Source organism: Schistocerca serialis, chromosome 4 (genome assembly GCF_023864345.2).
Source record: "Schistocerca serialis cubense isolate TAMUIC-IGC-003099 chromosome 4, iqSchSeri2.2, whole genome shotgun sequence".
Lineage (NCBI taxonomy): Eukaryota > Metazoa > Arthropoda > Insecta > Orthoptera > Acrididae > Schistocerca > Schistocerca serialis.
The window spans coordinates 825,679,496-825,707,022 of record NC_064641.1 but is presented as its reverse complement, the minus strand read 5'-3'; the positions used below and the strand labels follow the sequence as shown (position 1 = coordinate 825,707,022).

General features: G+C 37.4%; 1 protein-coding gene across 4 annotated transcripts in view; it reads right to left on the bottom strand.

Annotated features, from left to right (window-relative positions):
• Positions 1–27,527, bottom strand: part of LOC126473422 (uncharacterized) — a 120,199-nt gene that overhangs the window by 23,400 nt on the left and 69,272 nt on the right. For all 4 annotated transcript variants that reach the window (XM_050100454.1, XM_050100455.1, XM_050100457.1 and 1 more), the window contains 7 exons: positions 25,359–25,527; positions 25,167–25,271; positions 25,006–25,073; positions 22,768–22,902; positions 22,354–22,684; positions 14,469–14,689; positions 14,236–14,380 (listed from right to left, as the gene is read on the bottom strand). In XM_050100454.1, coding sequence (XP_049956411.1) covers positions 14,236–14,380; positions 14,469–14,689; positions 22,354–22,684; positions 22,768–22,902; positions 25,006–25,073; positions 25,167–25,271; positions 25,359–25,527 — 1,174 coding nt within the window. The remainder of the gene's footprint in view (positions 1–14,235; positions 14,381–14,468; positions 14,690–22,353; positions 22,685–22,767; positions 22,903–25,005; positions 25,074–25,166; positions 25,272–25,358; positions 25,528–27,527) is intronic.

Genomic DNA, 27,527 nt, shown 5'->3' with positions numbered 1-27,527 from the left:
GTGCTCTGTACTCTCCCAGTCTCATCCATGTATGCTCCCACAAACAGCACTTTACCGTCCTCCACTTTTAACCTGGTACACCTCTCCCACCCCAACCAAGCTCTCTCCTTACTCTCACCACACAGATTGCATCTCCCACAGATGCTTGCAGTCTGGCCTCAGCAGTCAGGAACAGAGGTCGTGCCTGTGTGTGTGTGTGTGTGTGTGTGTGTGTGTGTGTGTGTGTGTGTGTGTGTGTGTGTGTGTGTGTTTATTCCAGAGGAAGGCCTTTTGGTCGAAAGCTTACTTGTTTACCAGCTTGTTTGTATTTGTCTGTGCCTCAGAATCTTCACTAAGTGGCAAGTAGCAATCTACCCTCCTCAAAATATCATCATTGTGCCCATTGTCTGGAAAATTTCACGTAGGAATAAAGCAATCTGTGATTCAGATAAGTGTTTTTTTTCCTGAATCTGTGCTGATCCTCTGGGATAAGCTTGTATTCCTCCAGAAATGTTGTGATGCTAGAGGTAGGAATTTGCTATAGGATCCTGCAGACAGACAGACATCAGCAATATTGGTAAGTAATTCCACGCATCCAGTCCTCACCCCTTTTGTAAACAGGACTGGCCTGCACCCAGTTACCTATTTGCCCAGTTGCCTATTTGCAACGCAAGAGATTCTAAATAAATACAAGCTAGGAAAGAAGGCAATACTGCACTGTCCTCAATGGAAAATATACCTAGAATTTTGTCTGAGTGTTATGAACAATACCTGTCACAGTTATCATTCTTCCCAGTATGTGTTTCAGATGATTTTACCTCCACCAATTGAATTTGTTTCAATTAAAAAAAAAAGCACAGATGATTTATATGTACGACTATGGACAACCTGTTGCACTGTCAGGTGATTGATAACTACTCGTGCATCAAAAGTATTATTCTTAACACTGCATTCACCTAGACCTAGAGCATAATGTTCGTGATTTGCTTCAATGGCTCAGGCTTTTCCCTATATATTTTACCCACTTTTACTCAAAACATCATGGTGCATCTTTATGCTTATAAATTAAATATTGTAAAAATTGCCACCAACACCATACCACTCTTCACTCAAACAACAAAACCTTCAAAACTAAACTATATGTCAATAATGACATCACTTGGATGCTTCCTTGCCAAGACTAAAAGAAAGAGGTTTTTTTCCTGAAGCAGATCTCACAGATGATGATAAAATTGTGATGATCACGTAATAAACAGATTCTGTATTGTTCTCTTTTCTAAAATTCATCACATTTAAATTGTTCATGGTTTGCTATTGGTGGTTATTTGCTCCAACTTTTCGCATAAATCATTAATATTCAGGAGACAATTTTAAAAGCCATGATTTCTCAGGAATCACAAATGATCTTGTTGCTTACAGAAAGGAGTAACGTATAAGGATGAGCAACAAGACACCCGGTAATGATTAAAAATCCAACTCCAGTTGCAACAACGGTATATTTGATATATCTGGTTTCCACCCTGGGCAGTGTCTAACCAAGCGATAATAGTTAAAGCCAAAGATCTGGAATGTTACTATCAACTCTTGTTATTGAATAATGACCTACACTAGGGTCAAAACATGCTTTGTCTAATACACCACTGTTCATCTTGGTGGTGTGTTTTTGTCACTGCTTTCATTAGATAGTTGTGAACTGGGTTATGCACAGAAATGGGAAAAAAAACTACTAGCAGTAATGTGTACAGGTGCCTCACCTGGAGTATGAAATACATTTTGTATTCTTGTTGCAGCATGAAGAGTTGTTGGGTGATATACAATGGCAAATGGGCTGTGCCGAGCCATGTTCCCTGGTGGGGTATGGCCCATATCTTCAGGTATGGTGGATCAGTACACTATGGACCTACGACTAACCTCTTAACATATTGATCTGCTCCCCACGCCGTATGTGCAGTGCATTTTTAAAAAACTAATGATACTGTTGGCTGTGAAATCCTTAAGGTACCCTTTCCTCATAGAGCAAGAGTTCTGTTTTAAGTGTATCTTTTTGGGCGAAGGTGGCTCTAATGGATGTGTGTATAGTACTGAGTCATGTTTGTGCTATACTGAAGGGAGGGGATGAAATCTGGTGATGGCGGATAGCCGCCTCATCTCCATTAGCGCCAACAGAGCTGCTGACAATGTCAGCACGCAACAGATAGATTACCACAAACGCATGACCTCATTCCACAAGATATTTTGGGAAGTTTTGTACAAATTTCCTGGATTAAATTCTGGTGATCACGAACTTTACACGACCATGTCTCCTCCTCTTTCCAGCCAAATAATGATGGCACAAATGTCTTTCACACTGTGATTCAAATTGGCTACTTCTGAGCCAAGCATCACTGCACAGGATGTGAAGTGAGATTATCCAAAATGTTGCAAAGCTGCAGAACATTGTACACTTTTCGCCACAAAACGGAACGGGGTCCAAATGCGATTCTGTGCCACATGAAAGTACCAAGGCCACATGAAAGTACCAATGCGGAAATATTATGCTATGATAAGACAAACAAAGAAAACATTAATAAATTGTCTGATAGTGCATAGTAATCAATCGTACTGTAATTGAAAAATGAAAATAATCAATTATTCACAACATAATGTAAATGGATAGATCAAAGAATGTGCTCACCAAGTGGCGGCAGAAGAACACACACACACACACACACACACACACACACACACACACAAAGGTTTAACTTTTGCAAGTTTTCAGAGACAATGGCTCCTTCTTCTGGCAGAAGAGTTGAAGGGGAAGGAAGAGAGGGTGAAGGAAAAGGACTGGAGAGTTTTAGGGAAAGGGGTACAGTTCAGAAAAGTCACCCAGAAGCCCGGGTCAGGGGAGGCTTGCCATACGGAATAAGAAGGAAAGACTGATAGTTGGGGACTGAACCAAATGAGATTTGAAAACCTGAGACCTTAAAGATGGAAGACACGGTAATACATAAGACGGAGATTGCTGCTTAAACACTGTGCACGAGTTAATAAGAGCGAAAAGCTAGGTGCATTGTATGTAACAGAGGTGGGAGGGGGGGATGGAGAAAAATAGACAGGTCAGAAAATGAAAGATGCAGAAAACTAAAACGGAGTGAAGAAAGGAGCAGTTACTGTGAAAAAATGCTGAGACAGAATGGAATTAACGTTAATTAAGGCGGCCAGGTGGGTAGCAAGAACCAAGGACACGTTGTCGCACTAGTTCCCACCTCCTGAATTCTGAGAAACTGGTGTCTGGGGGACAAACCCAGATGTCGCGTATGGTGAAACAGCCACCGAGGTCAAGACTATCCTACTGTAGAGCATGTTGGTAATAACAACAAATGTACTTACATTTTGACAGTTGCCATCCTTTCCATATCAAACGTTCTCTCCCATAGAGTCTTGGCATTGGAGGCAGATGTATTTGTTCGGATGCAGGCTCTTTACAGCAATACACCACCAATCTCATGTCAGCCTTCACTGGACATAATTCTCCCAACAGTCTAGTTCTAAAGCAGATTACCTGATCCATCACATCCAATCCTGTTACTGCTGATCTCTTCAAAAAACAACTTTGGTGCACACCACTTGACACTCAGTGTTGTCCTAGTCTTGAATGTTTTAATCAGCTACTTTGACAAGGCAATGACTTACTAAACTCAAGCCCTGAAATGAGATCCATTCTGTCTGGGATTTTGCCCACCACACCTAAAATAGCTTTTCGTCGCCCTACCAATCTCTGCAACATCCTTGTCAGACCCTATGCTACTTCTGCACCCATCTCCCTACCCTATGGCTCCTACCCCTGTGACTGTCCCCACTGCAAGACTTGCCCTGTGTACCCTCCTACCACCACCTATTCCAGCCCTGTAACTGGCAAAAAATATACTATCAAGGGAAGAGCCACCTGTGAAAGTACACATCGTATATCAGCAGTTATGTAAACATTATTTGGCCTTTTACATCAGCATGAGTATCACCCAGTTATCAATCAGGATGAATGGGCATAATCAGATGGTGTATACCTGCAACACACACTATCCTGTTGCAGAGAATGCTCTACGACATGACAGCCATTACCTCGGTGCCTATTTCACCACACACACCATCTGGATTCTTCCCCCGACACCAGTTTCTCAGAACTCTGCAGGTGGGAACTAGTGTGACAACATGTCCTTGGCTATTGCCACCAAACTGGGCTTAATTTACGTTAACTCATTCCATCTCAGCATTTATTCACAGCTAGTACTCCTTCCTTCACTTCATTTTAGTTTTCTACATCTTTCATAACCTGTCTATTTTTCGTCACCATCCCTCCCACCTATGTTACATAGAATGCACTTAGCTTTATTCTTATTAACTCGTGCATGTTGTTGTTGTAATCTCTGCCTTGCATATTACCCAGTCTTCCACCATTAAGCTCTCAGGATTTCAAATCTCGTCTGGTGCAGTCCTCAGCAATCAGTCTTTCATTCTCATTCTGTCCAGTAAGCCTCCCTTACTCGGGGTTCTGGATGACTTTTCTGAACTGTATCCCCTTCCCTAAATCTCTCCAGCCCTTTTCCTTCCTTCACCCCACTTCTTTCCCCTACAACTCATCTGCCAGAAGAAGTAACCACTGGCTCCGAAAGCTTGTAAAAGTTAAACCTTTTTGTTCTCCTGCTACCACTTGGTGAGTAGGTTTTCTTTTATCTATCCATTTACATTATACTGTAATTGATGTATTACAACCAAATTCCTGGGCACTGATGATGGCTGAGGATCATTTCAAAGACAAAACACTTTTTTTTCATTAAGTAAATTGGTTTTCCCAAAGCACATACCTATGACTATTTCTGCCTGGTATTGGTTTGAGGTTGCCAGAAGACTTATGATTGGAACTGAAATACAATTTCACAACAGGAAAGAATGCTACATCCCTTTGCTATTTCCATAATCACTATAATGAGTAACCAGCAGACAGATAAGAACAAATTATCTCTCCAGAACATGCCAGTAAAGAGTTTGTGACTATTCTGCTTCTACAGTTGGTCACCATTATTCACAATAGTTAGGAATTTCTTCAGTATGCTGGCAGCAGAAAGACTGAAATTAACATTAGTGTTACAAAAGTCATATTCAGTGACAAAGAAACACTACCTAAGGCACCCAGTCTACCCTAACAATTCTATATAATTCTATATAAATATATATATTATATATAATTCTATATAAATATATATATTATATATAATTCTATATAAGTATTCCAATAACCGAAATTGCTTCATTAGCATGAACTATTGGGAACTGGATAACAGATGCTGCATACCAATCACATGCCTAGCTCAACTTGTAACTGGCCATCGCTGTATCTGAACACTTTTCCTAGTTATGCTTTAACGTCTTATATTTGCTATAAAACTGAGGATAGAACTTCATGAGGTACCCTTCTTGCATTCCTTCGATTTGACACCCAGTTGCATCTCATCTCTGAAGGGTGGACAGTACATACCGAGTTGAGCATTACAAGACGTCTGGACTTGCTGAAGAAGTAGATTAGATATATGGAAATATATTCATCCCACTATCCATGTAGTAGGCATTTGATAGTACTGTAGAAAATGTTTGGTAACATTTATCTTTCTATAATTTCCTGACATGTCACTCCATGATCCAGCTAAAGCCACTTTAATCTTCCAGGGTGTATACCTGGGGGAGGGGAGCGGGGGGGGGGGGGGGGGGGGGGGGGGGGGGGGATGAAAAGAAAAGAAAGAAAGAATCCCGTATTTCCCAGTAGTTAAAAAACACACTTTTCCCCAGGTGGAAATACGTGGAAATACACTTTTTCCGTGTTAAGTGGATGTATATTTTCCCTCGGAACTGTAAAACTTATCAGTCATTTCAATAGTTAACGTTTTATACACCGTCGCTGAATTTCCCGGCAGTTTATAAACTGAAACTCAGAATGAGCAAAAAAAGAAAAGAAAGGCTTTGGAAAGATCCTTGACATGAAGCATCATGGGGTCAATTCTAGCATTCGATTCCACTCGTCGGCTTCGAGCGATGACGTCAAATCTGAGGCAGAACGCTGCATAGAGGCAATCTTTGAAAGCAACTGATCATATTCGTAAAGGAACGAAGGGGTAGCATACGATAAAATTACAAACAGATTTCATTTAATTAGTTACTTCGCCACAAATTATATCAATAAGAATTAAATGTTAGCAAAATAAATAAGAACGGAAAAGCAGAAGTGTACATGTCTGAAATAAACTATCGTAATTTATGCGTGTAAGAAAAGCACAGAGAACCTTTAAATCAAGTACAGTACATCGCATAATGAAGTCACAATGTTATGAATCAGCGTTAACTTTTAATACTAATTATTAAATCTAACAGGACAAGTAAGCAATGAAAATTTACAAAAAGTAGGGTCGAACAAGTATACATTAATTCCAACCATTCCACGGTTAGTTATTTAGATCGTTTTAACAACAAGCGTGTGCACTAAAGTGTTACAGCATTTCTACATATGGTATTACTATCTTCATTACTACGAAAAAGAGAAAAATTTGGAAGCTGTACCTACAATATTTATTATTTTTTCATAGAGGTTCTGAGAGTGAGAAGAAATCGGAAATCCTACAAAAACATACTTCACAGATTTACTGCAAGTGTTCAAAAATTATGAACCATCAAATACTTAGAATCGGTAACTAGAATTGACCCATATAGAATGTCAGTTATGGTTAATGACTGCATTTTTTAATAATCCGGAGTAGTTTTAGAGAGCAATCACAAACGTAGAAATGCTATTACGTTTCAGTGCACACAACTGCAAAAATAATTTACATATGGATCATGAAGCGGTTGGAATCTGTAACTGGAATTTACCGACATACGTTAATTTTAGTTATCGGTTCCAGTATTCTTTATAATATTTTTTTTTTTATTTTTTTATTTATTTATTTATTTATTTTTTTTTAGATATTCGTTAGTCATGTACCGGCTTTTCTTTTGGATTGATGTGACGGTTTCTCTGCATTTTATGCAACTGATTCGTATTTGTTGTCATTCATTTCATTTTCCCGTTTTTGTGATACATTTTGGTTCCTCTCTGCCCAAAACCCAACTTTTCTGCACTTCTCCCGTTAGCTTTAATTTTACTAGTAATTATTGAATCTATGTTAAACCAGTATGACTTCACCATGCTTTTTGCTGTAATGCAATTTAAAGGTTCTCTGTGCTTTTCTAGTAGCAAAAAGTATGAGAATACTTCTTACCAGACATGAAAATTTGTTTTTAATTCTTGCTCTTAATCATTTTCGTTATCTACAGTTCGTTTCGATATAAATCATTATTAAGTAAATAACTTTGAAAGTAATGCTTTTTAAACGATCAATTGCAATATTTTCCCATGACCTGTTACAATTCGTTTCAGCAGTTGTCAGAGAGTGCCAGAAAACTACATTACTGTGCCTTCGCAGCTACGATGACGTAGGTAGACTGTATGTTCGTACATTTATGGCATTAAGAGATCTTATATTACATCATAAATGAAACAGGACATCAGAGGATACTCCAAGAGCATGGGAATTTTGTAAACCATACTACAATGCATAATTCGGCTTTAACAGCACATTCGTATGTCCAGATTCAAGAAGTAGTAGGCCCCAAGCTGATATTTAACTTTTCAGTGCGGTTTTCAGAATGCAAATTTTCTTCGAGTACCAGTACTGTACTATCTCATGTTTAGTTCTTTATTATAGCATAATGCCGTACGTCCCAAAAGATAACAACGTGTACAGTAAAAACTCTAAACAGTCAGTTTCTGTTAACCGTCACTGCTGTAACAGCATAATAATACTCTAATAACAAAATGCTCTAAGGTGCAGTGACGCGTTCGCTTTGTTTATTTACTCTATTTTAGTGGGAAGTGAATGTACCAGCACGCCGTAGAATGGTACATAAAATATGACCTTCAGTTGACGTGCTAACACATCTCCCCCTTTTCTTGTCTTTGTCTCATTTGTGAGTCAATAATCGCCACTGGATTGGTTTCCAGTTGTGGCGAGAAGACTGTAATTGTCGCAGTGTATCTAGCAGGCTGTGCCGTGTTACGTGTTTTCCACTTGAATAAGCTTTATTGACTAATATTTTACACTACCGTATTTAGTGCAGGTGTGTGTGATACAGTGACTTGATAAAATGTGTGAAAAACGTAAACGTGTTGTTTTAGGACTTCATCAAAAACTTGAAATTATAAAACACTTAAAAAGGGCGAAACTGCGCAAGTGTAGCGCTGATTTATGGTATTGGAAGAACAACAGTTAACGATATAAAACGTGATGCTGATAAAATAGAACAACATGTGTCAACAATGCAGAGCATGGATGGAGATGTGCGAACAAGAAAGACAATGAAACCTGCAAAATATGATGAATTGGACACTGCAATGTACTGATGGTTTATACAAGCAAGAAGTCAGGGGATTCCACTTTCAGGGCCTATAATAATGGCCAAGGCTGTTGAAATGAACAACAAACTTGATGGTGACTCGTCTTTTAAAGCAAGTATCGGATGGCTCGACAAGTTTAAATTTCATCATGGCATTCGCCAACTTGATATCAGTGGAGAAAAACTCAGCGCGGATAGCTGTGTAATTGCTGAGTTCCGGGAACAATTTAGAGAAAAAAATCGCTGAATTGAATCTTGTTAGGGAGCAAGTTTACAATTGTGATCAAACTGGGCTTCATTGGAAGGCTTTACCACAAAAGACATTAGCATCACTCTCTAATAAAGCTGCTCCAGGTTTCAAAGTACAAAAAGACCGCATCACTGCTATGGTTTGCTCAAATGCGACTGGCAATCATAGGCTACCCCTACTTGTGATTGGGAAATCAAGAAAACCTCGTGCATTCAAGAATTTGAATGCTCTCCCTGCACAATACTATGCCCAGAAGAGTGCTTGGATGGATCAATCAATTTTTTCTGACTGGTTTCACAAACAATTTGTATCTCAAGTTAGAGCACATTCGGCCGGGGGGCGGAAAAAAAAAAAAAGTGCTTATACAATGCCCCAACGCACCCTACTTGTGAAATGAAAAGTGATGACAGCAACATAACATGTCTTTTCCTTCCAGCAAACACAACTTCACTTATACAGACCATGGATCAGGGAATCATCGAAACCATGGAACGTCGTTATAGAAAAATATTTATCGAAAGTTTGCTCTCATCTGATGAATCAACATCTATAAAACAGTTTTGGAGGTCTTACAGTATTAAGGCTGCCATTTTCAATGTTGCCAGTGCATGGAGCGATTTGTCAGTGTCAAATCTCAAGAACGGCTGGAATAAACTTTGGCCTCAACCTAGAGGTGAAGAATCGGAGGAACCTGAGTGTGTGACAGTTGACGAGATGGTCAATTTGTGCAATAATTTACAAATCAGCACAAATTTGACGTCAGAAGAAGTATCAGAGTGGTTAGAGTGTGACAAAGTGGACGAGGGTTATCAAATTTTGAGTGATGACGAAATTGTTGCCAGTGTAAGTGCCACCAAAGAAGAATAAGAATAAGAAGAAGAAGAAGAAGAAGGGGCTGATGAAGACGAATGTTCAAACCATGAAGAAAAACCAAACTATTAGCCATTCAGAGGCCGAAACAATGCTGTCCAAGTGTATACAATGGTTTGAAAGTCAAGAAGAGGCTAATGCAACGCAGGCACTACTGCTCCGAAAAATACGAAAAATTGCCGCAGTGAAAGCTCGAACATCAAAAAGGAAGAAGAAATTGACTGACTATTTCCAAGCTAGATAAACTATTTCATCTATAAGTTTATAGTACAGTACAGTACTGTACATTACGTATTTTGCAACTTTTGCAGCTACTGTGCGGATGTTTTTATCATGTAATAAATAGTTTTATTTGCTATTACAATCGTATTTAATTTGTTTTCGCTCCGAAATATTATTATTTTACTGTGAGTGATATGTGTCTATACATAAAATAATTGATTGAGGTTATGTTTTGGAGGAATACAGTGTTTCTGGTATCCACCTATTCGCTCAACCGTCACAACCACGGTCCCGAAGATGACGGTTAATCGAGTTTCCAGTATACTTGTAATTGCACAAGCAGTTGACACTAGCCAATAGTGTTTCAAATGAATTGACTGCCTCTGCGCAAAAGATTACTCAAAGCCAAATTTTTTTAGCAACTCGACAAAAATAATTTCATTGTTCTGCATGGCAATTAATGGCCGACTGCCAAAAACCTGGAAATGAAAATCAGAAAAACTAATAACATATTTTAGCCTTCCATAATTATGTGAACATTTTAATTCACTTTATAGCTCCTGGTCACAGAAATCCGCTCTGTTCTTGAGAGCTGTAAACCCAGAGAATACAGCAAAATCACTAAACGTAAACACGGTTCACGTAGAGACTACCCCTCATCCCATTACAATTCAGACTGCTCGGCGCATGCATAAGTCTGGCATCCAGAAAAATGTTTGCAGTAACATCTGGCTGCTTGTTGCTACTGATGATACAGCTCGTGTATAATTACTTTAAGTAGCCAAAAGTGGGAGATGGTACATCTCATACGCAACTCAATTGCACATGCGCAGAAGCCCGCTGGCAACTGCCCAAACGAACTTAATGTTAATAATCGTGACATCACACCCACTGGAAGAAGGTGGTTGTTAAGAAATATTGCGTAGTCTTCATCCTAAGGCATTTGACACATTTTGCTGCTGACAAACGCTTTTGTGTGTGCTGTGTTTTGTTGCGTACTTCCTTTGCAACTGAAGTTCTATTTATTTTTTCCTCTTATTTTTTATTGCTGCAGCATTATATTGCAGTAACGAGCTAAAGTAAAATTCTTTGTTAGAATATCAGTTCTTACCAGTAAAAACTGTTATCATTTAATGAAAACTAAAGCAATTAAAAATTCCAGGAATTCTTAAAAATTTTCGAGCTTTTCCCGGTCTTATCCTGGACGAAAAAATTCCCATGTTTTTCCCAGATCGTATACACCCTATATACAGAACATCAGTAAACATTGTTTCTATTCAATGTGCCTTTTAATAATGACAACATATCCTATCTGCAGTAATCTTTCTGTTATACACCAAAAAATACGAGAAAACCAGTTTTATGTTATATTTCACGTAATATTGCCTTCTCTCTCTCTCTCTCTCTCTCTCTCTCTCTCCCCCCCCCCCCCCCCCCCCCCCCTCCCCGAAGCCTCTTTTTCCCTCTCCCTCAGAGCAATTAAGATAGTTTTGACTGATTACATGCTACTCCACTGGCACAAAAATTATAAAGCATATACACTGAAGAGCCAAAGAAACTGGTACACCTGTCTAATGTCATGTAGTGCCCCCACGAGCACGCAGAAGTGCCACAACATGATGTGGCATGGCCTCGACTATTGCCTGAATCAGTGCTGAAGGGAAATTACATCATGAATCCTGCAGGGCTGTCCATAAATCCATAAGAGTACGAGGGGGTTGAGGTCTCGTCTGAACAACACATTGCAAGACATCCCAGATATGCTCAATAATGTTCATGTCTGGGGAGTCTGGTGGCCAGTGGAAGTGTTTAAACTCAGAAGCAAACTCTGTAGCAATTCTGGATGTGTCGCATTGTCCTGCTGGAACTGTCCAAGTCTTCCGGAATGCACAATGGACATGAATGGATGTAAGTGATCAGACTGGATGCTTACATATGCACCACCTGTCAGAGTCGCATCTAGACATTTCAGGGGTCCCATATCACTCCAACTACACATGCCCCACACCATTACAGAGCCTCCATCAGCTTCAACAGTCCCTTTCTGGCATGCAGGGGCCATGGATTCATCAGGTTGTCTCCCTGCACATACACATCCATCCGCCTGATACAATTTGAAATGAGACTCATCCAACCAGGGAACATGTTTCCAGTCATCAACAGTCCAGTTGGTGTTGATGGGCCCAGGCAAGGCGTAAAGCTTTGTGTCTTGGAATCATCATGGATCTTTTTCTGGCCGCAGCAATGTCAGAGATTTGATGTTTTACCAGATTCCTGATATTCATGGTACATTCATGAGATGGTCGTACAGGAACATCCCCACTTCATCGCTACCTTAGAGATGTTGTGTCCCATCGCTCGTGTGCCGACTATAACATCATGTTCAAACTCAATTAAATCTTGATAACCTGCCATTGTAGCAGCAGTAACCAATCTAACACCTGCACCAGACTATACCAGTTTCTTTGGTGCTTCAGTGTATATCAGCATATTACAGTATATTAAGTGTGTATCTGAAACTATATACCCACCTTTTAATTGTCTCAGAGTGAAATAATCTAATTGTGAATGGTTGCTTGGTTTGGATGAGGTAACTAGTACTTCCAAAGTGTGATGAATATTAGCTACTCCACTTGTGACATATGATATGTAGTCTGTATAGGTTTGGAGAAGGCAAGTGAGAAAGTAAATAGGCAGTGAATTATTTTAATACTTTGAAAAATAGTCTGATAAAGAAAAGCTTTTTTTTCTTTTTGTTCTTCTTTGTCTTCTTCTTCTTCTTCCTCCCCATTTCTGCAACTTTTTGAACTGCGCCTACTAACTGAATCTGATTTTACATTTGATGATAGTTTACAAAAATAGTATTCATGCACAAGGCAGAAATAAAATACTTTTCCTTTTGCACAGTTTTCCTACAGAAACTGGAGAAAAACAGAAACTGACAACTTAAGAAAGTTAACATAGATTCCATTCTGTAACTCTTCTGCTACTTAACAGTGCATTATCTTATTGAGTGTTCTAAAAATCTTTCACATAATTACATAAAACATTAACTGAATTTTCAAAATGTTCAAATGGGTGTGAAATCTTATGGGACTTAACTGCTAAGGTCATCAGTCCCTAAGGAGGAGGAGGATATTAGTGTTTAACGTCCCGTCGACAACGAGGTCATTAGAGACGGAGCGCAAGCTCGGGTGAGGGAAGGATGGGGAAGGAAATCGGCCGTGCCCTTTCAAAGGAACCATCCCGGCATTTGCCTGAAGCGATTTAGGGAAATCACGGAAAACCTAAATCAGGATGGCCGGAGACGGGATTGAACCGTCGTCCCCCCGAATGCGAGTCCAAGTCCCTAAGCTTACACATTACTTAACCTAAATTATCCTAAAGACAAACACACACAGCCATGCCCGAGGGATGACTCGAACCTCTGCCGGGATCAGCCGCACAGTCTATGACTGCAGCGCCTTAGACTGCTCGGCTAATCCCGCAAATTCTCCATTGGTGTTTGGCAGAATATAATAATAATAATAATAAACAGGAAACAGTTACTAATGTTCTGTAAAATTACATCTATTTGGTCAGAAAATGACTTTCGGCTTCTTATGCCATTTACAGGCACTGTGATTGGAGCAGAACCATTAGGAATGACAATTCAGTGACAAAAGGTGAATTGTTCACTTACTGCAATGTTTAAAGATACATTAATTTTGTCCAGTATCTAATTGCCAATTATATTGCAGACAAACAACTATTAACGCTCAAGAGCGCATGCCTTTTTTTGTAACACGAATGGGCAGGTGTACTTTGTACACATGAAAAGAGTAACTGTCTTTACGTTACCCAGATAAACATGTATGAGCAAAATCACAATTTAATTAGTTTAGTTCAATCAAACAATGACAAAATAAACTTACATTATATGAGCTAAATCACTGTTTAATTAAACAATAATAAAATAAACTTTCAGTGTATCACTACTTCGCTGTATACAAGTGTCACCCCACAATAACAACCCACTCAAAGTAGTGATGACTCACTCGAAGTATTAAATAGAGTAGTTGCATCAGATCCCAGCCAGACACTTATTCAATTGCTAATTGTCTCTTAGGGAACTGTCTCACTGTGGGACTGCACCGGTAGCTCGGAATTTGGCTCGTTTTCTTGCACGGATCATAAATTTTTTCTAATCTAGCTCGCTTTTTATTTTATATTACCACTGCACATTTGGCCACATAACAGCACAATTTATCACTCTGTTAGCTGAAGCAGCAATGAAGGAATAGGTACCAGTTCACAGTTGTAAAACCACGAAGGAATGGTACAAGAGAATATTATTTGTGGTTGATGCACTTTGTACATAGGCATGCCCACTCGAGGGTTAAAATAGTACCTATTTTTTTAAGATCAAACTGAATAAGGTTCTAAGACAGCCTGCTTAATAAAATGACACTACTTACTTGTTTCTTTATAAAATCTTCATTTATTGCACAAAGAGCATTTTCGGAATCACTCAATCTCTGCTGGTGTGCATTTATATTCATTTGTGAATAATTTAATCCAGATTCCCTTTTAAGACCATTGATTAATTTAAACAAATTATCACTGCAATAAAACAATTCAGATTGTATTATCACCACCATCACTGCCATCATCAGCACTAAAACAATAAATAAAATACTTCCATACATACTTTTCAAATAAAATATGTCTTGTCTTCTTAAATGACTGGAAAAAGTTATTCTGCTTCCAAACAGTTGCTTTTTTAATATTTATGACTGCTTCTTTCAATTGCCTCCATGACAGTTTTGTGGAAATGCCCTTGTCAACTGAAATCTGACCTAATATGTTTACAAGTACACTGTGTAACATATCATCTTCCATTGGGTTTTGCAATTGGGTGTGCATGAAAGCCTGAAATGTACATGAACAACTGTTTTATTGTTGAGTCAATAATAAAAAAATCTAGGTTTTCTTAGCCTAACATTGAAATATAACATTTATAAACACGTTGAATAAAAATAACGTGAAATAAGAGAAAGAAAAATAAGAAGAAGCAAATTTTTCCATGACATTGCTAGAACACTGATTACCTGTTATATTAGAATGTATATCAGAAACTACCAGCAATTTAGCTAGGAATATGAACTGAATGACACCAAGTGGCACTGTTCACTATTAAGACTGAACTGTAATGGCCTATTTGCTCAGGCCTACTTGCTCTGGACACAAGATGACTTGGTGGCAGGTAAGAATATAAGAAAGCAGTTAAGCAAATTGTTTCAATACTTACTCCAGTCTTCACTCGGAGCACTACACTGACCACTGGAGAGCTTGTGGGGTATGTATTCTGAACACTGCTCGCAGCTTGTCACTTTTGTTATTGGCATACTTCAGTAACTCTAATTTTCATATATGTTTATCATAATTTATATTACTTTCATTACACATACAATTAATAAAATCTTCAGGTAATTCTTGGGTGAATGTACAAATTCAAATATCATCATTGTTGTTGTCATCCATTTGATATCCACTGCTGGGTGAAGGCCTTGTCTAGACTTTTCCATGTAACGTGCGTCTGTGATACTCTTGAGTCTTTCTCTAATGACATCTTTTTCACTTTTAATTAAGTCATCATCTCTGTCTTTTCTCATCTGCAGGAATCCAGCAAAGACTTTCCTTTCCCCATCTTCATCCATTCATCTGGATATATGTGCCATCCACTTTCATTCTTCTTCTTCCTCTTCACTTCACCAAATAGTATGGGCACTTGCAGTATATTCAGGACTACTTTTATTCATTCAATTTAAGTTTTATTCCTATCACAATTATATCTTTCACTACAGTTTGTTCCCTGACCCCATTTGTTTCTTATTCTGTAACAACTAATAGCTCTCGAGATTCATCTATCTATTTCCTCACAAGTCACTGAGGACACATTCGTTTCTGAATGGTTATTGTGCTGAAGGTCCACACCCCACAGTAGAGACTCAAAACTGGTTATAGACACTAATACTTTCAAAATTTGCTTCATTAAATTCTTCCATTTGTTATTGAAGTTTATCTGTACTCAAAACAATGTCATCTGCATAACGAAGGTGGTTCAGACATGTTACATTAGCATTCATTACATCTTCATTTTCCCCGTTCAAAGAACTGAAAACTTCCTCTAGGAGAGCTGATTAGTTTTAATGATATAGATTTTCTTTCATTCACTGCATTCAATTCTAAATTCCTTATTTTTCTACTCATGTCTAATGGAGACTGCACCATTGACGTGTACATTCTTCAGTACATTAACAGGTTGAATCAGTTTATTCATTTCTCAATGGCTGTCAGAACAGATGTAGTTGGAAGTGTATATAGCTTTCCCAACATCTACAAATCCAAGAGATAAAGTAGCAATTCATTGCCCTGTTCTTTGTTTGCAAGTTTTCCACTGTTCTATATCCAGCTTGTTTCTTTATTTGATTGTAATCAACTGTCATTTATGTGTGTATATGGTGATAATTTTAGTGAATCTCTTAAGCATTATTAGTTGGAAGCAACAGATTTTTAGTTAACTTAAAAGGAAGGTCAGCGTTGGCCGTAATATTGATGGTTTATTGATAGCAAAATCGATTTTCAATCACATAGTGACAATCTTCAGCGCTGTGGTGTACAAATTAAACTCATAGACACTGGTATCAAGTTATCAGTAACCAAAACTAAGAAGCAATCACAATAACTAATGGGTTATTGCGATTGCTTCTTAGTTTTGGTTACTGATTACTTGATACCAGTGTTTATGAGTTTAATTTGTACATCACAGCACTGAAGATGATCACTATGTGATTGAAAATCGATTTTGCTATCAATAAACCATCAATATTACGGCCAACGCTGACCTTCCTTTTAATTTAACATGTATGGTCGTTGTGCACACAGCACTCCATGGAGTCGCCAATCAATAGATTTTTAGTTTCCAACAGCTTGCATCCCATTTCATGTGAAGTATAACATTTGCACCAGCATCCCAGTTTTGGGGCACTGGTCTGCAGACATACTATCAATAATTTTGCGGTAGTTTCTTTGGTAATGCTTTGCCTCCAGCTAGAACCATTTCTACTCAATCCTCCATGCACTTGCTGGGACTTTTCCTGCCTTCATGCCTCAAATGGTTTTAAATAGTTCACCCGGGATTGCATCTGGAATGACTTTATTTCTTTTATCAGCTATCAGTATTTTGCCTTTTCTCTCTCAAACAACACAAACTAAATAAGTATTGTAATGTTTACACGTTTTCCAGTGCTGCTAGTTACTGTATCATCTGCCATCTTAACTGAGGAAATGTGATGTATAAACAACGTTTCTGTTTTGTCATATTCAAACTCTTACTTTTTTCAATCATTTCTCTAATACAATTTTCGTATTTTACATTGTTTTTGTCATTGTTTTCTTGAAACTCTTGTGCTCATTGCAATAACTCTCTTGCTTCATTTCATTTCATTTCATTTCAGAATTTCTTCTCATTTGTTGTGTCTGCAATACCTTTTTCTTTTGGATTCCAATGATTAAATAATTGCCTCTTTAATTTGTACCTGTACAATATTAAGTTTCCAAGATGGCAAAACATGTTGCTTAATTTAATTTAATACACCCCCCCCCCCCTTTCTTGGACAAACACTCATCATCTAAATTTCTGTTTTCCTTTTCTGATGAGTTCATGTTTCTTTCTAGCTTTGTATCTATCTCATTCCATATCCGACAAGTCCATGATCTCCTGAAATCTTTATGTGGTTTAGGACTGTACATCCTGCACAGTTTCTTTACTGTTCGATAAAATACAGTCTATCTCATTTGCTGACTGCCTAGTTCATATGCCATTTGTTTTCTTCTGAAACAAGTTTTAAGGACAAAACAATCTTCAAGAGATATATGACTAATTCCTGCCCTATGACATTTCTGCTGTCATGCAACAGTTTCCCAATGAAAAATCACTCTTTTGTTTTTGCTCTACTTTCACATTCATGTCCTTCATTACCATCCTGTAATGGGATTTTCTGTCATTCATTACTTTCTGGAACTCTTTATAGAAGTCTTCTACCTCTTCATCAGAATGTGAGAATGTTGGTGCAAAGACTTGAATGAACTCCACGGAATATCTTTTGTTTCAACCCCACAGAATATCTTATTTTTAATCAATCTTGCTATTCTGTCGAAAAGTGCTTCAATGCATGAAGGAATGAAGTCTTGTTTACAATAAAGTCTACAACTTAATATCATCACTGCTCTATTCCTTTGTAATGAAACGTACATTGTAATTTTAGTTCTGTTTGGTCTTCTGTATTTTCACTGCTGTGCTGATAGCTGTACTATATCCCATCTGCAGTTAGCGAGTCTGTTTTTGTGCAACACGTAACACATTTAGCCTAGAACAAGCAAACTGACTATCACTGTCTGCACTACGGATTAGTGAGAAGCCTACCCATCTTTTACCCCTGTTAAGCAATCCATCAAAACAGTTACCTAACGAACATCAATAATGTCAGTTGAATGTAAGATATTATTTTATTTTGGTAAGTCACAATATTCAGTTCCACAGATCTATAATAAAAGCTTTACAACATTATGAAAAGAATTGCTACTCACCATATATAGGAGATGTTGAGTCACAGAAAAATACAAAAGAAACATTTCTAAAAATGTGAGCGTTCAGCCACACACACACACACGGGAGAAGCAATCTGGGTGATGGCGATAAGGAGGAGGCTGGGGTGGGGTGGGGGTTGCAGGGTAGGAGTAATATTATCATTATTCCATCCTGGATTTTCCACTGTATAATTAAAACTTACTACATTCTGGCCCAACTTATCACTTTCTTTTACATGTGCAACAATATTCTACAAGTAGTCTATGAGAAAAGTTTATGTAACATTAAAAGGATACAAAAATGGTTTTAATATTTCAAAGAGATCTAAAGGGAAATGTGATGAGTATGTAATTAATGCATGGAAACCAAGTAATAAAGGCACAACATTTTTTGAAAACTTAAGAAGGAGTCTTGTAATGTGACAGACTCATTGCACGAATGAGACTTAACTTTGGTGAGTATGTGCTAATGTTGGTGCATGTTAGTGTGCTGTAAGGATGCATTGGGACAGCAAGCAACAGCAACCCCATAGGAAGCAGGTACTCAGTATACAATGGCAGTAACACAGTGGTTCTAGTAGTCGAAAGTGGATAATGGCTTCTCTCTTGAAGATGAGCAGTATGGCAGTGCAGATGTCATGTAAGGCTCATAGATATAAATGCGGTCACTGCATATAGACAAACATAAAGAAAATTATCTTGAACTTATTATTTTTCACTTCTTACATGCTAAAACACAACAGGAAAGGGAGAAAAAGAAAAGCCTATACTGATCCGCCACCATTCACTGAACAGTGGGTAGCAGAGTGTACATGTGGGAGTGGAAACGGGCCTTGTGTGTAAAATTACAAATATGTTGCAAAAGCTGTGGACACTGAACTGAAAAGACGAGCTCTTGCTAACAAAAGAAACCTCTGTCGAGGTGGTAAATGGCACATATAACATACAAGTGATGCGCCCTGTTTTTATACAGATAGCACTGAGTATGTACTGGTGGGTGACTGTCTGCAATAGCTGAAATTTTGTTTATGGTCCACTAGATAGGGTTATGATTAATGTTCAGAGAACGACATTAGATAACTGAATACCATCACTTTCATATAACTTCAGGGATTTAAGAGTGTGCACCCAGCATTTCCATTCTCACCCCTCAAACACTAACTATATAAAAAAAAAAAAAAAATCTGCTCTTAACAGCTTATTGGCACGTCATTTAGGAAGCTGGCAGTAGCTCACACCAGCCTCGTGGTAGCAGTTGCTCCTACACACCTGGCACTGCTGCTGAGCGGCCTTAAGCCCATCTCCTGTTCATCCCTAGATGGCAATGGCATTATTTTCACAGCAGCGGGGAACTTTAATTCATCATATGTGGTAGCTCGCACCAACCTTCTGATAGCGGTAGCTCATGCCGGCCAGGCGTTGCAGATGGATGGCCTTACACCCTTCATCTGCTTACTGCTAGATGCTAATGGGTTATTTTCATGCTGGTGGGAGACTTACTTATTCATAGTTCAACCAATTTGCAAGAAATATTTATAAATTATACACACAAACTTCCTCCTGAATCGGTCTACCTTTTAGCGAAAACTGTATCAAAATTTCTACAGTAGTTCCTGAGATTAGCCCAAACATACAGACAGAAACTGTATTGTGTTTGTCTAGATGCCAATAATGTGATTTCCTGCAGAAATAACAGTAGCTACCTCATTAATGTACTGAACCTCTTTTGCACACAATAACACTTAATTTTGTGCCTTGTGGTGGGTCATATCAGCCACAATGAGCGCTGGATATATACTAAGGATACCAACATGATGAATGCAAGCATGTTTTGAAATCAGACTGTAGCCTTGCCAATATCAATTTGGAAATGTTGTAAGGTACCACGTGGACACGTAATGAATTCCAAGAAGTAAGAAAACCAATTTAATAAACCAACATAATTTGGGAAAAATATGAGATTTAACAATGATTGTAATATGCTTAGCGATGACAAATCCACAAAGTGAGGAGCAAATATCTGGTCTGGAGAGGAGACAAATTTTGCGAGAATGTGCCAAACTGTGGATGATGATTCCCTGAGTAGTTTCATTGTGGGCATGAATCATTTGAGTGAATCTTAACACAGACTAAAGCACCAAAGTTTATTTGTGTATTATCCCGGTGTTGCTGCCTTACTAGAGTGAAAGTTGTGTTGAGTGGAAAAAAGAAAAATTAGTAGTAAATATGTCCCATCAATGATAGGACCATCAGAGACAGAGCACACGTGTACATTGGGAAAGGGCGGAGAAAGGATATTTGCCATGACCTTTTGAAGAAAGGAACTATTATTTCCGAAAATAAGTAGTGCGTCCCTTCCATAAGTGTATATTAGGAGTGCTATTCATTTTGCCTTCTGGAGGCAAGGACTGGTCAGCAATTCTGTCTCCTAAATAATTGTGTCTTCTGTATTAGTTAGTTCTGAAGAAGGATATGTTCAGATGTTCACCACAGTTTTTAAATTTGTTTATGTGCCTCTCGATCAATCAATATCTCCACAACAAAGTGAGTGGTTAGCTCCGCTCCTTCCATCAATCACAGAATCATAGACATTTAGAATTAAAGTCTTATATGTTACAAATTAAACTCAAACTTATCAGTAATTATAAAACAGTAGATTGCATCACGTGTCAACTAAATACACAATTTGCCCCATCTCATATTTCATAGAGAATTCTGTCCAACAGTTAGATGGTGCAACACTAAATGGTTTGTTTTTCAGCAATAGTGAATGAATAAATGTGTAACAGATATTTACCTATCAGCATAACCTCTTCTAAAGTTAAGGTTTCAAAGATCTATGTCCAGTAGTTGGGGTGGCAGATAATGTACAGCTAAATCAAAGTTATTATGATGTGAAGACGCAATGAATAATACAAAAAAATAAATAAAAACCAGCACAGCATGGCTTTTTAAAAATTCCATACAATAGTAATTTCGCTTTCATCATAAATGAAAACATAAAATCTACATTCAGTAGTAAAAAGTAAAAGCTGCATACTATATCTGTGTTACCAATGTCCATGTATATCATAAACTGACATCTGCACAGTCACTGGAAGCAAACTAGATTGTGCACCTATCTTCACTTTTGGAATTATTGTATTCCCACATTGTGAAGGTAAGGGTAAAACACAAACAGTAACAAGTCAAGTGTAACACCCTTAGAAAATCAAAAAAAGGGATAACAGTTCACAAAGAAACAGTGTCTGAAGGCTACATCATACACTTCTTTTTCTTTACGTTTGTCTTACCTTACAAAATCAATTCTACACATCCTAGAAACAGAACCTCTCTTAGAACTATTCAGATTTGTTCCAAGCTGTCTCTCAGAGTATAGAATACTTTTCACCTAATGAGGCTAACGTATCTGTTTATTATGTGTGTCAACTTTCAGAAAAATGTCTGATCATGGATGAAATTTAAGAAACTATTGACTCATTCTAATTTTCACCAAAACATTTGTTGACAGGTCTTAAAATAATCTGTTTCATGAGACTGTACAAAAGCATTCCTGCTGTCCTGTTTCCATCTATTTTAGTATACATTTATTCAGAGAGCTCTGACAGTCACAATAAGTGGCCGCATATTGTCGCAGTTATGTCATCCTACAGTTATCAAATAAACATTGTCTTACAATCTGGTTACAGAACTGAGCTAAACAGTATAATTATATTTTGTTAATTTAGTGTTCCAGACAAGTCAAGCAGAAAATATTGATAGTAACTGTCTGTATCATGCTCCTTACAAGCAGCTTATTATACTGTATCATCACTTGTCTGACATCATAACGAAACAATTCTATCGTGTGCCAACTTTTACAGTAGCCTGTTATTAGTACTTTGTTTAACAAACACAATTTACAGAGTCACTATATTTTTTCAACTTATACAGCTTGTACTTACTGTTCTACACATAACACTGTCATGTTCTCTTTTCAGATATGTTTCAAAATCTTTAAGGAAACACAAAACTTTATTGGGTTCTTCCTTTTCGGAATGAAGTACATGCAAAACAGCATTTATTAACTTCTTTTCCAATTTTATGCAATCCGCCCATTTCTCCGTTTGCAATAACCAGTAATTTACACGATTATATTTTGAATTACACATTGTTAATATGTGCTTCAATTGTTTAACATTAGCAGACATCTGTGACAAAGAAATGAGATCAGTCTTGAAATCTGATATTAAATCTTCAGCTATTTTAATGTTTTTCAATGTAGCCAGTTCCTTCCTGAAATAAAAACAAAACAATTGTTTATAGAAAGCTGAATTATCATTTTGTTTGTATTTCTGCATTAGGAATCGTTTGCTTACTTTATGTTTGTTGTTAATAATGTCTTAACACCGTTTCCAATGGCATCAGCCATTGTCATTGTATGAGAAACTGCTGCTTCTTGTCCCTTTAGCAAACACTCGAGGACACCGTTCTTATACAAAGTCGCTGAAAGCCTGTAGACCAACGATAGCAATTATTACATATAATGATTAAAAATGATTCAACTGAAAGAAAACCATGCATAGTATAAGTTAAAGTTCCTCATGTAATTTTTATATATTTTCAACCAGAGATACAAAAGTTATGTATAAAATAACCCACTGTCATTTATTCCATACATTATGCGCAGGATATACTGAAACAATAATCCAGGGATCAAAAATGTCATGCTATCAAATAATATATGCAATTCAGAAGCTGTGTAATGGCAACAGCTTAAAGGATTAAGACGTTTTCCTGAGTTTTACAAGCTGCATAAATTGGCCAACAGAGACAAATTACATTATAAACTAACCATCTGCCAGCACACTATAAGAACACAAAATACCCATTTCATTTTTCTCCTTTACTTCATTAACTACAACTATGAGAAATTTTGTCACACAAAACTCAATATTGATATGGTTATAATAGAGGGAAACATTCCACGTAGGAAAAATATATCTAAAAACAAAGATGATGTGACTTACCAAATGAAAGTGCTGGCAGGTCGACAGACACACAAACAAACACAAACATACACACAAAATTCAAGCTTTTGCAACAAACTGTTGCCTCATCAGGAAAGAGGGAAGGAGAGGGAAAGACGAAAAGATGTGGGTTTTAAGGGAGAGGGTAAGGAGCCATTCCAATCCCGGGAAGTCTTTCCGCTCCCGGGATTGGAATGGCTCCTTACCCTCTCCCTTAAAACCCACATCTTTTCGTCTTTCCCTCTCCTTCCCTCTTTCCTGATGAGGCAACAGTTTGTTGCAAAAGCTTGAATTTTGTGTGTATGTTTGTGTTTGTTTGTGTGTCTGTCGACCTGCCAGCACTTTCATTTGGTAAGTCACATCATCTTTGTTTTTATATATAAAACTCAATATTGAATGTACATGACATTTGCTTGGGTTCCTCCACATCTGTTAGTGGGTACAGTACACTGTTTGCATTTGTTGATTTTATTATCAAATACAATGTGACTGTTATAAGTGATTTTTTTTTTCTTTTTTTCTTTTTTTTTTTAATTTACTAACTGTGCATGATTGTCTTCATATGCTACATGACAACTTCATATGCTAGATGGCATTATTTATCATGAACTTTACATTACTGAATCAGCGGCACCTGTCATGTAACAACAAACAGTGTAACACTCATTTTCCCCATTTGTAACAATGGTCTCACAGTCTGCTACATACAGTAGATAAAACATACGGAAATTAATATATAAGTAATTCCCTTACCTGTCAGCATGAGTGGATTGTTAGTCACAATATGTCGCTAACTTACTTTACAGAAGTAACCTGGAGTCATTATTTCTCTTATTAATGGGTAACTTGATTCCTTCCATGTCCCTGAAGATTAGTCTCTTCCATGATGGGATTTGCAGATAACGATGAATAAATGAATTAATATCAATTATGGTGTAGCAAAGAAAAGCTAATAAACAAATGAGAAATGGCAATCACACCTATAGCTGATCGATACGTGACACATACTCATGGGATTGCCTTTCCTCATTTTTGTATGGTCTTTCTGTTTGGAATGTTATTATCGTACCCAATATCTTTTTTATTTAAAAAAATTGCATCAGAAGCCAGGACATAAATCCCTCAAATTCATTCTAGAATATGTGACATGTTAGAACTAGGGCTAGAAACCTGATCCTTACCTTTTGCTTGCAGTGAGTCATCAATTTTTTTATACCTCACTAAAGAACATTTACTTACTTTGTGCCGTATATAGCACCTTTGTACATTGGAATCTTCAATCAGGCACAACAAAATGAAATGAAAAAAACATTTATTTGTGGCTGCTACAGCACAATAATATGCTATAAATGTCTTGAAAGTACTGAAGTTTGTGATATTAAGGCATGAATGAGATCTTGCAAGGTTACTCTCTTCATAAGGAAATAATAGGCATACACCAGTGTTTCATATAGTCAACTACTACATAGGAAACTCATATAGTAAAACACCTCTCGTTATTAGTGCTACAGTTCTGAATTTTATATGTATTCAACTGACTGGCATCTTCTGCATACTGTTAGTTTAAAACTTAAATTTCCATACTACCTTGCTTCAAGTATTCTCTGTTCAACAATAACATTTCTACATCTTTCTGCTCCATTAGTCTTTGCTGCCTGAAATAATAAATTAAGACATCTGTACATTTTCCCGTTCATAAGTGGCAAGCAGCATAAAAAGGATACAAATTTAAAATCTTCAGTACTCACTTCCATAAAATGATTTCTTAGGTGAAAATTAAAAGTTTCAAGAAAACAGTCAATCTTCTCTTTCAATGCTAAAAGCGGTGATTCACACAGATATTGATCCAGTATCTGAAAAAAAAATAGGCTAAATTATTTGCCAGATGATGTACTACAGTTAGCATAAAAATTCTATAAACTTTGACCAAACTGCCTTACAATTCTTCCAGGGACGTTTTTTAACTCATCAATAACTTTGAAATTTGTAATAAATGCATTTTCTAAATTCTCTACATATTTCTCCAATGCCTTTTCATATAATCCCTTGGAGTCTAATTCATTTTGCTCCAGCTGGCTCAGAAACGTTTTTAATTCTTTCAGCTCCTCACTGTACAAAGAAAAACTTATTTAAGAAAGGTTAACTGATGTAGCAGTCATAAAACATAAGAATACAACAAATTTTAAAATTCCCTAAAGAACACAAACTCCTAAATTAGGTTTAATGGTTCATAATGGAGCATTACGGAGATGTCATTAAATGATTTCTTGCAGGTAGTTATTATACTGCTTGGCCACCATATTACTGCACTTGACACCACACTGCCCTTACCGGAAGCACATGGTGACATTACAGCAAGTCTAAGGAAAACACATCACACTGTGAATGATATTAAGTTTTTCAGTGTGGCCTCATGAAATCTCATTATGAATGATACACGGTGAGTCGACCAAAGCACCTTCCCTCCCAGGCGCAATAATATTGCAGTCGACTAATCCACAAAGATACTTTTGTCACTATTTACCAAAAAACTTCCAGTATTAATGTTACAGTTTTATAAAATCTTCTTGAAAAGGTGAACAGAATATAGAGCAACCCACAGCCATATGCACTTTTATTATGAAGAGTTGTGTTAACACTGAAAATTTTATTTATCAAGATCAGTAGAGAACAATAACGGCATTAAAGAGAACTGTCATGTCTGAAATACTCTTTTACAAAACTGGCTACAACTTCAAAAAGAAAAAAAGGTGAAAGTCAGATGTCTCAAGATAATATCAAACAAAATCATTAGGCAATGCAAGATAAGTCTGTCCTTATATACACTAATAAATATCTGAAAACAAAGATTCTGTAGCTTACCAAACGAAAGCGTTGGTACGTCGATAGAGACAATAACAAACACAAACACACACACAAATTTCAAGCTTTCGCAAACCACGGTTGCTTCATCAGGAAAGAGGGAAGGAGAGGGAAAGACGAAAGGATATGGGTTTTAAGGGAGAGGGTAAGGAATTATTCCAATCCCGGGAGCGGAAAGACTTACCTTACACACACACACACACACACACACACACACACACACACACCTGCACATATACAGTCTGCTTGTGTCTGTATATGTGCGGATGGATATATGTGTGTGTGTGTGTGTGTGTGTGTGTGTGTGTGTGTGTGTGTGTGCGCGCGCGAATGTATACCTGTCCTTTTTTCCCCCTAAGGCAAGTCTTGCGCTCCCGGGATTGGAATGACTCCTTACCCTATCCCTTAAAACCCATATCCTTTCGTCTTTCCCTCTTTCCTGATGAAGCAACCATGGGTTGCAAAAGCTTGAAATTTGTGTGTGTGTTTGTGTTTGTTACTGTCTCTATCGATGTACCAATGCTTTCGTTTGGTAAGTTACAGAATCTTTGTTTTTAGATATTTTTTTCCCACGTGGAATATTTCCCTCTATTATACTAATAAATATCTGAATATTCTTGATGTACATGTATAACAAATTGAGGAATCAATGAGGAGCTCAGAAATAGTGTGTAAAGGAAAAACAATGCAATGAAAAGCAAATTAACAGTCATTATGCGTAAAGCCTCTGTCACAATGAATTGATGATATCGCCTGTGTAGCAGCAACAGTGGTCTAAATGACATAAGAATTAAAATTAATTCCATGATCATCACAAATGGTAACAATAAAAAGGAATCCCACAGGTTGAGAAAAGAAAGACGGATGGATCCTCCTAAGAGTCTGTGATACTGTAAATATATAGTGCCAAAGTTAACATCATCAGTTCCATTTTGTACAATATGAGTGATGGTGCTACCACTTCGATTATTTGCAACCTATCTGACTTTCTGAAAGGTTTATTTCTTTATCCACAATATTTCACAAATAAGGCGTCAGAAATTTCATTTTATCATAGGAAGAAAGATCAGAGTTAGCGACTCTGCAACAAGATCGTTAGATGCACAAACTCGGATAGTGCAAGGATGGGGAAGGAAACTGATTATGTACTTTTCAAAGTAACTATCCGAACATCGGCTTTAATAAATATAGGTCAGCTACAGAAAACCTAAATCAGGATAACACTTTCTGTGTATTCGTCCACTGCA